Source organism: Labrus mixtus, chromosome 21 (assembly GCF_963584025.1).
Source record: "Labrus mixtus chromosome 21, fLabMix1.1, whole genome shotgun sequence".
NCBI classification, from domain to species: Eukaryota; Metazoa; Chordata; class Actinopteri; order Labriformes; family Labridae; genus Labrus; species Labrus mixtus.
The window spans coordinates 2,417,748-2,429,891 of record NC_083632.1 but is presented as its reverse complement, the minus strand read 5'-3'; the positions used below and the strand labels follow the sequence as shown (position 1 = coordinate 2,429,891).

At 44.4% G+C, this 12,144-nt stretch overlaps 1 protein-coding gene across 1 annotated transcript; it reads right to left on the bottom strand.

The window, feature by feature from the left end:
* Positions 1 to 479: 479 nt before the first annotated feature.
* On the bottom strand, positions 480 to 12,144 carry slc16a5a (solute carrier family 16 member 5a). Its single transcript, XM_061028224.1, has 4 exons — positions 11,677 to 12,144; positions 7,497 to 7,640; positions 5,982 to 6,821; positions 480 to 3,222 (listed from the first exon to the last, which is right to left on the bottom strand). Exons 1-4 carry the CDS (start codon positions 12,038 to 12,040, stop codon positions 2,948 to 2,950), a joined length of 1,623 nt encoding a protein of 540 aa, XP_060884207.1. The 5' UTR covers positions 12,041 to 12,144; the 3' UTR covers positions 480 to 2,947.

The following is a 12,144-nucleotide window of genomic DNA, read 5'->3' as shown; positions in this document are numbered from 1 at the left end:
ATAACTCATTTAAAGTAAACTTTATAAACCCAAGTGATCTGCAGCTCTGCTAGTTCTGTTATAAACCAATTTGGATGGTTAAGAGAAGTTTTTTTTTTTTACACAAATCGGTTATTTAAAGGTTAAAAATAATTTTCAGGGATGCTTTTTTATGTGTGACTAAAAAATATAATTTTCTGGTGGAAGCGCTCTCTACCTACCTACCTATTTTTTTTTACTTTGAGATACATTTTCTTGTGAAATCTGGGAGAGCAAATATGGGTCAACATGCTGGGCGGCAGAGGCTCAAATGTAGAGTCGGTCGTCTCTCAACCGGAAGGTTGGGGGTTCGATCCCCAGCTCCTGCAGCTACAGCTCCGATGTGTCCTTGGGCAAAACACTTAACCCCAAGTTGCTCCTGCTGCTTCATCAGTTGCTTATGAAACCAGGGCTCCCCGCATACCGACCACACTTTTAGATTCACAATCAAATAGACAAAGTTGATATTCAAATATTTATTTCCCCCTGATCATCACATATAAATACAGTTTCTATATTAAAGGAAACATTTTGGCCCAAAAAGAAAGTGAAGCCTCAAATATTACTGATAAATCCTCTCTTAGCCGAGAGGTCTCTGGTAACACTTCAGTTTACTGCAGCACAGCTTTGACCTGAATGATTTATTTACTTCAAATACATTTGTTCAGACCTGTGCATGTGGAGTGATCCTCTCACTGTGTGTTTATCAAAAGTCTGTCACGTTAAGTCTCTGATTTAAAGGCAGGGTTGGTAATTTCCTCCAGATACACTTTTTTAAGATTTTTGGTTGAAATTGTCTTTAGGTCCTGACAGACATTAATAACTCATGTTCTCTGTAAAAGAAGAAAATCCTTCATCTGTATCAGTTTGTAAGTCTGTAAAAACTTCAACCAATGTCTGCCACAAGGTACCAATCTGATGAACCAATCAGACGCCTCCCTGTCTCCCTGCTCGCTCTCTACCTCTTGTGTGCTCGAGCCCACACTCAAAACTTATACTGTGAGTTTTAGTTTTTCTAAAATGACCAACCCTGCCTTTAAATTGAAAGTCAAATCAGCGTCTTAACACTTGAGCTGCTGACTCCTCGTTCCCATGCGACGTGTTAAACTGCTGACAGGGTATCAAGTGTTTCATGTGATATTAAAATCTGTCTGTAGAGAAACACCAGTTCTTTAAAAAAAGGCACTGTTCCTTTAAGGAGTGGAAAACATGCTAAACACACACAAAAAAAACCACAAAACCTGCTCGTACATATTCATTGAAGCTACAACTAACAGTTTCAGTCTTTGATGATTTTTTTTAAAATGCAGCGTTAATGATGTGAAGCACAAACACTCATTAACATGGTGTAACAGTTTAGTCGTGGTACGCGGTGTTAAATGCCTTCACATTAAAGACTAAGAGGATTAAATGACCTACTTTGAAGTTCACAAAGACGTTGTTAAACAGTTTTTTTTCTCCTGCTCGGACTTATTTTAAGGCCTTTCTGTAACTCTGAGCGTTGATGATGTGAAAGTAAGTATGTTAATCTGTTCTGTGGTTGTTTTTCAAATGTCTCTTAGAAAAAAACTAACTTGACTCTCTCTCGTCCCCACGTATCCCGTCTCTCTTCATGAAAAGGAAGAGACACTAAACTCTGATTTTGAGGGAAGGATCTAAAGTAAACTTTGCATGATGGGAAATAACGGCTGAAGCTCATTTTAAACATATTTTTGATATCATGCTGACACATTGTTGGTCTTGGTCTTTTAGCGCCAGCCTTATCCTTTTACTCTTGAGATGTATCACTGTAAAACTTTAAATAACAGCCCATCCAAATTTAAGGCCACGCCCCTTTACCAGCCTGGTGATGCTGCACATTTTGACATGTATAAAAGGCGGGTCTGGATCGAATGTCTGAATTGAGTGTAGAATTAGTTTGAAGATCAAGTCCAGGAGGCCTTGTCAGACTCTCCAGTAGACGGGGGGGGGGGGGGGGGCTTCCCTAACCTTCAGCCAGCTGATCCTGCACTAACTACCACCTGACGTCCCTGACGCCCAGCCTCCACCATCGGACTGTGTCGTCCCCACAACCACCGCCGTCCTCGTTCATGCACGACCTGCTCTGACCTCCACCTCAGCTGTGAGGAAGTGAGGACAACAGGAACGAGAGGAATACAAAGGAGAAACCTAATCTTATCTCCTAATCTTCTTTTGTAACATAACAATGAGTACGGTCCTTAACCTGCGTCTCGACCTCGAGATAACACTTGTTGTGAATTGGCGCTGTACAAATAATGATTTTGCTGAAGGGCGGCAGGTTGACATCGATGGGCTGTCCTACAAAGCAAGATCAAATAAGTGATTCCTAATTAGATTTTTTTCTACAGTTCCCCGTACTGTACACAGTTAAATATACTTTCTGGTGTAGCTTTCCGTTAATTTGCTATGCACGAGTTTGATTAGAAAATAATGAAAGGGTCGTCTGGTATTGACAGAAGGAAGAGTAAGATGATTATACACCTTTAAATCAACACTACAGGAAACACCTGACATGCACATGGACACAGGATCCCGTGCGTCTCCTGGCTTGATAAAGTGAGATACCTCATGTGTGATGAGATGGATGGTGTTATGGATGAGATCAGCAGCATTTGACGATTAACGGTACAATCACACCGTAGCTGTTAAGTGCACATCAGTTTTGGTTTTGGTATTTTAGGAGCAAAGTGTTTAACCTGGGTAGAGCAGAGCAAATGATTCACAGTGTTTGTTTGGTGTCTTTTATGGCGCAGCAGATGGCAGCGGTAAGGTCGCAGCAGGAGAGCAAACATCTGGGTGCGCCAAGCGAGCTGGCACACACACATTAGGATATCATGTGCAGGACTGTTTGACCTGCACTGTGCTCTCTGTGTGTGTTTAGGATAAACCCCTGAAGTGTGAGCAGAGTTCAGACGCTGCTGATGTTGTCTGCCCCGTTAGCGGAGGCGTTGTCTTTGTCTCCCTCTGTGGGCACGCTGCGGTACTGACAGTCAGGAGCGACGTCCACAGCAGGGGGTCTGGCCGGCTCGGGGAGCGCCGAGGGCTGAGTCTGCTTTGAAGACTTTCTGTCCTTTTTGTCCAGCCAGCAGAACGACACCATGAGGAAGACGGCGGCGGAGGCAACGACGGCACTGCAGGCGAAGAAGACTTGAAAGTAACGACCCGTTCTGTCGATCAGGACTCCTACGGCAACAAAGAAACATCAAAGACAGCGGGTTATTGTCTAAGCATTTCAACATTAGAGTTTTCCACTCCATCCATACTCAAAATAAAGTTTACAAGTTAAAGTGAGCAACTTTCTCTGCTGGTCTCTGTTTTAAAGTCATAAATTATCATAAATAAAAAAAGCCTGACCACTTGGTCAACAAAGTATTTTTCCTATAGTGATGAGAGTTTCTTCTACAAGTCTCAAACATTATTGTTTGGGGTTTTATTTCACCACCTGCAGGAGCACACGCAGACTCCCTGATTCTGTTGTGACTTGTATCTGTGGTTGCATCACTGCAGGAGCAGGAACATAAACAGACGAAGCATACCTGTAACATGAGACCGTGGAGCCTCTGCCCTTTAAACACTCAGCTGAACACCACTCACCCAGAATGAAGCACAGAACTACAGGCTGTAATCTGGTACTGAGTTTAAAGGTCTCATATCCTCCTCCTCCTCTTCAACCAGTTAAGTCTCAGAGCTCTTCAAAACATGTGTGTAAAGTGTCTTGTTCAAATCCACTCTGATCCTGTATTTGATCATGTCTATAAACCCCTCTATTTCAGCCCTGCTCAGAACAGGCTGTTTCTGTGTCTGTACCTTTAAATATGTAAATGAGGTGTGTCTGACCACGCCCCCTCTCTGGAAGGGCTTGGGTGTACTCTGTCTTTCTCGCTCCATGTCCTATTGTTTACGGTGAGAAGTCAGACTCAGAGTGACTTTCTGAAAAGTGGAGCAGGCAGAAGACGGAGAGGATGGACTTTTCTCATGATTGTAGGGTTTGTAGACAGACTAAAGACACATGTTAATGTTAGAGAAACATGGTAGTTGTGATTATATTAAATTTTGTGTTACACTAAAATAATTCTCGTCCCTTAATGGCTGAAGAAAAATCTCTTGAGCAAATTTACTCTTCAAATTGTGCTTGGATGGGCTTGAAATGCATCACCAGAAATCCTCAGCACAGGGCGGATTTTCTGAGAGCTTGTTGTTACAAAGACATGAAGTTAACAAGTATAAATGCAGCAGTGATATTAACCCAAAAACACACTGTGTACTCAACTGTTACCAGTTTTACTGGTGGTGGAGCATTTTCATATCCTACACCCCTGCAGACTTGTGTGTTTGTTGTCAGTTGAAGCAGCAGCAGTTTATTTACAGCCACAGGGAGGAGGAGGAGGACCAAACCTTCTATTCCTGCATGTCTGCCATTCACATATCACAGGAGCAGAGATGTTCTGTATGCACCAAAGCACATGCAGATGTAACGCGTGTGTATGTTACGTTTGCGTTGTGTTTTGGCTGTGAATGACAAATCAGGAGACAGTACTCGGGAGAGACTTAAAGAGTCCATTTGTGTGCATTGTGTCAGCCTGTGGACTTTTTTATGGCTTCTAAGCTGAGTGGAATCGGTGTGCAGGTGTCTCCTCTGCAATATTTAAAGTGAAATGAGATATTCATCACTGCAGCAGTCTCGTTCTCTTCCATCACTGTTTACCTACAGTGTGCCTAAAAGGACAAAATAGCATGTGATCAATGCGATTAAAATAAATGAATCTTTCGTTTAAGACCTTAATTCATTGTGATTAATGTGTTTATGCTGACAGATGTATTTGTTCTTTTTTAAGATTAATTTTCTGGCTTTCCATTTTTCTTATTAGAGAGACAGGACAGTGGATAGAGTCAGAAAACGAGGAGAGAGAGAGCGGGGAACGACATGCAGGCAAGTCGGATTTAAACCTGGGTTGCCAACTTTGTGGACTATAACCTCTGTACACGGGACACACAGACTGACCACTAGACCACCGGCGCCCCGCTTCCGTTTATTGATTCTACTGTAGAGGCGTTTCTAGAGTCTGTTAGGGGCCATAGGCAAAATGTTATTGTGGGCCCCTCCAACCACCATCGTGTTTTTCACTCCCAGACAGATAACTCCTCTTCATTTTCCTTCAGCGGGTTTCACAGGAATAATGCATGAGATGTTAAGCAGCACAACGAGTATGAGTGCTGTCAGATGGGGGCCCCCTTAGGGAGGTTTCCTACTCCTGTGGTTTAAAGTTTGTAAAACCCTTTGGGGACCCCAAGCAGTTGCCTGTTGACAAGTAGCGCCCCCTGGCAGCTGAATGTCTGCAGCACTTGGAGTCCAAGTGACATGTAGGGCATCATTCCCTTTAAAGGCTTTATATGTGATGTTTTGATCCAGCAGATGTCGCCCTTGAGCACCAGCATGAAACCAAAACAACTCGCGCTGCATTGTTGTGTTAGCATGCTAATGCTAGTGATCTTTATTATGCTCGTATCTTCACACTGCATGTAAATTTACCTGAAATGAGCGTGATGTAGAAACACAGTTAAGCAGTGAGTACAGTGTGTTATTCTTCTTTTCTCTAGTCCCTCAATTAAACAACTTTTATACACGAGGGGAGGAGTCAGCCGGCCGTCCGGGCGATGTAAACAAAGTGAAGATAGGACTCTGAAAACTCTGAAAATATCACAGACAGTGGGACTCGGGTGTTACACCCATTGTAGACAGTCATGACTCACAGAGTTATTTTCAGAGGAGATACTTGATTTATATATTTAAGTGTGAAAAATCACATATAAAGACTTTAAACACCAAACAGACGCGAAACATATGACATTTTTTTCCTCTTGAAATTTGAACCTGAAACTTTAAACTTTCTAAATTGTGTAAAAACCTGCTGAGAGAACACGTTCACATGCGTGCTGGTTACCTGCCAGTGGAGGCCCGATGAGCAGCGTGATGCTCTCCATGATGGCGAGCAGTCCCAGAGACGAGGGGAAGCGGCTCATCTCCACGATGTCCATGAGCACGGTGAACATCAGCGAGCCCACCACGCTCATGGACAGCCCGTAGATCACCACGTACACCAGCAGGACGTTGAAGCTGGGCCCGATGCAGGGGACGGCGTTGCTGATCCCGTTGACCAGCAGGGCGGCGGCAAAAACGTAAATGTGCCGCCCTTTGAACCACGGCATGCTGAAGACGATGCCGAACGGCGGCCGCACCACGATGTTGACGATGCCCAGGATGGAGAGCAGCATGGCGGCGCGGCCCTGCTCCATGTCGTTGGCGGTGGCGTAGGGGACCAGGTAGATGAGCGGCACCACGAAGCCCAGCATCATCCACGTGATGCCGATGGCAAACACACAGTACCGCGGGTTGTTGCAGAACTGATCGAACGCCATGTGTTTGCTGAGGGAAGCCACCACGTAGCTCCACATCGTCCTCGCCCACCCCACGTCCTTCCTCACGGGCGCCTCCTCGGGCGAAGGCGGTCCTTGGTTCATCAGGGGCTGACCCCGGCGCACGGGGGGCTCCAGGGGCCTCATCACGGCGCCGCACACGCAGCAGTTCAAAAGAACGGCGCCCAGGACCAGGAAGCTCCCCCTCCAGCCGAGCTCCTCGTGGAGGTAGTTGCCCAGGAAGGGCAGCGTGCACAGTCCCAGCGCCGTGCCCGTCGACGACATGGCGTTGGCGAACGCTCGGCGGCGCACAAAGTAGTGTCCGAGGATCGTCACGGCGGGCTGGAAGCTGAAGCAGAAACCAAGACCTGGAAGGTTGAAAGAAGACGCTCAGAGTGAGAAATCAACAAGGAAAAGCATTGAAGGTAGTTTTTTAAATTTTGTGCTTTTGGCGCTGGTGGCGCAGTGGAGAGAGCGCGGAGGCTGTAGTCCTCCAAGCGAGTGGCCTAGGTTCGAATCCCACCTGTGGCTCCTTTCCAGCATGTCATTCCCTACTCTCTCTCTCTCCCTACTGTCCTGTCTCTCTAATGAAGGCACAAAAAGCCCAAAAATAAATCTTAAAAAAAAAACAAAAAAAAACAAAATGAATTTTGAACAAAGATCGACTTAAACAGCCTGTTTCCTGATTATAACTTTTCCTTTTTCTTGTGATTCCCATCTGAAAAAATAGGATTGGACAAGAAGGCTTTGCTCCTCAGGCCTCAAGCCCCAAAAGAATCTTTAAAAATATATATATATATATATTATTTGTGTCACATTTTAGAAACATTAGTTTATGTGTCATAGGCATATCGAGTGTTTGGGGTCTTTTTTAATCCAGTGTTTCCTGTCCGGTCCTTCCTGACTCTTCAGCCGCCCCCTCATCCTTCATCAGTCGGTCTCCGCGTGCTTGTTGCCGTGCAGGTAGTGTGTACTGATGTGTGTAACCACCACGCTCATCGGGTCACAGAAAAGGACAATAAATCAGTTTTGTGCTCGCTGACCTGTAATAACCCCGGCCGTGACGTACAGCTGCCCGATGGACTGGGTAAACGAACTGGCTGCCATTCCCAGCCCACTCAGGACTCCGCCCAGCATGACCGTCGCCCGGCAACCCAATCTCTCCACCAACACGCTGCAGAAGGGACCTGTGGACCAAATGTAATGCTCTTAGTTTTAATGCATACCGGAGCAGAGGCGGTGGTCGTTTTTCTTCTTAATCCTGCCGCCGCTGCAGTGTTTCACATAAGTAGTGTTAAGCTGTAATCTGCTCAGGCTAGAGTAAAGAAGAAACACATATTTGCTCTCCCACTTAGTGCTCACAGGGTGTAGATCTAAGGTGAAGCTCTGTGTCGACACATCTCGCAGATTTCTCACCATGACCACGAGTTTCAGGGTGAAATGACAGCTGCGAAACAAACTCTCTCCATTTTACTGCTGCTCGTAAATACTCTTTTGTCAGGAGAAGAAGTTTCACATGGTTTTAATACAGGTGGATATATGTTGGTAAAAGGTCACCAACAGGGCAGGGAGATCAAACACATGCCTTTGTTGCTAGGGAACGGATCTACACGGTGCTGATTTGAGATAAACCCTGGACCTACCTCAATGGAACTGTAGTTTAAATTTGTTTTTGTTAATGAATGAACAAAGATATTAACCTGGAGACGTGTCTGTGACTGTTTTCTATAATCTGGTTCCTCACTTAGCGACCTGTGCATCCGCTGCTACGCTCTGCTTCACGCTGGTTAAACTTGTCAGGTGGTGACAGGAAGTGAATGTAGATGTCTGAATGCTGCTCAGACTGTGATCATTCCTTTTGGTTTTTCTTTCTTTCTTTCTTTCTCACAGAAGTTATACAGTTTTCCCTCCTGATTTTATTTATTTATTTAACCAGGTTGGTCCCATTGAGATTAAAAACCTCTTTTTCAAGGTAGAACTGGCCGAGACCATAGACAGGCAGCAGCAAAAACACAAAGTTACAGACAGAAATACAAAGAGAGACAAAGTACAATTTAAAAAACACAACATTTTGGATTCAAATAGAAGCATCTATCTGGGAATCAGTCGTTCAAACAGCCGAGCTAAAACATCGATGTCCTATAGAATCTGATTCCATTTCTTTCATTTTAGATTTAAAAACATTTAAGGACACCAGCTCCTTGAGCTTTAAGTCATTCTGCAACAGATTCCAGGCTGATTAATGCTTCTTGATAGAAATGTATGAAGTTGTTGAGCATGAATTATGATCTTTATTTATGTTTTTTCCTGCTCCAAACCGTTTGTCCAAAGAGGGATTAATAAAGTTATTTGAATTTGAATCGACCCCTAAGGAGTCTTAAAGACGGATACAACTTTTTTATACGGACAATCATGTGTTCATTTGCTCGAGATCATGTCTGTATTTTAATTGAAGCTCAACGTTTTGATTTTTCTTCTGAGTTTCTTCTTCAAACCAGAAAGCTCGCTCGGAGGTCGACAGAGTACATCACCGCCCTCTGGACGAGCGGCTCTAACTAACGTGCTGCTTAATAACGCTAATCCTGAGATTCTCGTCACATTTCTGTCAGATCAGGGACTTTCTAGGATCAAAGCATTCCTGTCTTCAAAACCCATGAGACTGGTTTGTCAGGAAGGGGAGGGAGGAAGGTGGGATGTTAAAAAAAATTCCCCTGTGATGGCACCGAGCAGCACTGACCGTCCAGGAAAGGATGACGGCGCTCGGACAAAATTAATCTCAAACTGTAACATTTGAGGACACAAACTTCTTTCTCTCTTTTTAAAAAAAAAACAAATATGAAGGAGAGAGGGCAATGATGTGGATCGTTAAATGTGACAGATGTGGCTGATAAGGGAGAGAGGAGTGATTGATGGGGTGAAGAGGAGGCGGCAAAATGTTCAAACTAATCTCAACTCGAACATTGAGTCCCTTTTCATGCAGCGTCTTTGTGCAACAACAAGCTTCACTTTCAGGGGATTTTACACTTCCAGTACAGTCAGTGGAAAAAAAGTCTCCTGGACCGAGATTGGAGAGACAAAGTAACCACATTCCTGCAGGTTTGTGCCGCTCAGAGTGAGAGATCCTGTCAATCCTGCGTCTCTGTTTGATCAGTTTGAAGCGGACACTTGAATAAAGAGTTTAAAAAACAACGACCTTCTGCCTTCAAACAGACGGAAAATAAAGTTACCAATTTAAAAAAAAAAGTGGAAATTTTGTTTGATTTATCAGTTTACAACATTCATCCTTGACTCTTTAAACAACTTCCCTTTTTCATGCACGTTAAATTATCGCTAACTGAAGGAGGAAGTTGATGTTGCTGCGTGGGCAGATAGCGGCGTTGTGCAACATGATGACATCTGGATATGAGACAAAGCTCCATGGAAGGATGAGCTTCTCTTCCTAACAAAGAATCAACAGACTTTAACTTTTAGCAATTCTGCTTTTTTTTATTTTAAAGCCGTTAAAGACTGGAATCATCTCCAGACTACTTTGAGACTGAAGAAGAAGATATTCATTTTACACTCTGTTGTTGAACATGCTACACACACACAGAGGCTGAAACACACACACATGCACAAACAGGATCCTGTGGAGCTACCAGATCAATTTCCAGACATGAACCCTATCGGGATTTGAACCGGCGACCCTTCAATTCCCAACCAGAGTCCCTGCAGACTGAGCTACTGTCGCTCCCTTTGCATAGCCTTCCACACTTTTTCTCATGAAGTAAAAGAAAAAAGGATTTTCAGGAACCGGTCTCGTCTGCGTTAATTTGTCATCTCGACAACTTTTCTGCAGCTCAGGGAAACATGAACATCATCATTCAGTAGCCACTAGTATTTTGCTGATGATGGTCTGCCTCATCTTTACGTTTTTGCAGAACCATGAAACTGCTGACTAGGACTCGGACTCCCCTGGTCTCTGACGATTTGATTTAGAATCTATTTTTGATTCAAAACGATTCTGGATTCATGATTCAAAGTCTTTTTATTTTTGAACGAGTACATACTTCAGGATCTCCTCCAGTCATCTGTGAGACTGGCTGAACTTCTTGCTGCTCCATTTGGCATTCTGCTAAAGTTAAAGAGATAGCATTAGCACTTAGCAGGGAGTGACTGATTAGCGAAAAAAAAAAAAAAAGATTTTTGGAAGTTATGAATCTATTTAAAATCTCAAAAGATAAGAATCTCAATTTTTACATAAATGGATTTTTTTCCCACCTCTACTGCTCAGTGCACTTTTAAAACAAGTTTACAGCTCGCACTTTAAAAAATTCAAGTTAATCCTTGCAAGGTAATGGAGTTTGCTGTGTCAAATTTTATTGATATAAATAAAAGCAAAGATTGTTTTTTGTAATTTCTTCGTCATTTATAGAAGAAAAAAATCGATTAGAGTCGTAAATAGTTTACTTTTGCAATATGGCAGAAGTAATGAGTACAAGGCAAACTTCCAATACTGGGGACAATTGGACAATACTGTATCTAATTACATCTAATAGTACACAGGCTGTGGCTCAGTGGCTCAGTGGTTCAGTCAGTCGTCTCTCAACTGGAAGGTCAGGGGTTCGATCCCCAGCTCGTGCAGCCACATGTCTGATGTGTCCTCGGGCAAGACACTTAACCCCATGTTGCTCCCACTGCTTTGTCAGCGGTGTATGAATGTGTATGAATAGATTAGTGATGGTCTCTTTACTCAGCAGCCTCTACCATCAGTGTGTGAATGTGAAGGTGTGACCTGCAGTGTAAAAGAGCTTTGAGTATTCAGAAGACTAGAAAAGTCCATTTACAGTTTTTAATGAATTATTATTTCAAAGTATTTCCTAGCATACTGGAGTCCCTCTGTGATTCAGTTTCTCAGGGATGAATGTTTCTTTGAATCAACACCGACACAGCGAGAGAGCTCAAAACAAACCTCGAGTCACTCTCCTGTTTCACGTTCTCCGCTGAACAACAGCAGCAGGCAGGAACTTAAATTACACCGAGGCTCGGAGGCTCTAAAGGTCAACTGGAACGTGACACCTCCAACAGATTGGCAAGTTGTGGCGATGAAATAACAGAAGACGAGATGATGATAAAAGTCTGCTAAACTTTCAAAGTTCTGGTGAATTCTAAAGAAGTGGACTCAGTTATTAAGATGAACCATTCTCTAAATAAATAAATGACTCAGTGGAGTTCTGACTTTACCTCCTGCGTGCAGCACCGACGTCATGATGGAGGGCACCCAGGACGTCTCGCTGTTGGAGGCGTGGAACTCGTTCTGCAGGTCCGTGTAGAAGATCCCCACGCAAGACGGGAACGCCAGGGTCAGAGCCAGGACCAAGATGGTGGCGACCAGCACCACCCACCCCCATCCTCCGTCTGGAGCCGTGACCACCCCGGGTCCAGCCGCCGAGCGTCTGCGTTCACCTGCCGCGTGCCCCGCCTCCTCGGACTCACAGTCCTGATGATCTTTGTCCGGCTCCACCCCGTTGGCCTGCCGCTGGACTCTGGAGGCCTCGGCGTGGAGGCCGCGATCACTCGTCCCCCTGATTCCATTTCTGTGAGTCATTGTCGGCTCCACAGTTCGGGCGAGGCTTCTGTGTTAGCTCTGCAGGTTGTGGAGTCGCTCCTGCCGTCCATGTCACTGTGGCTGCAGCGACCTGAGGGACACCA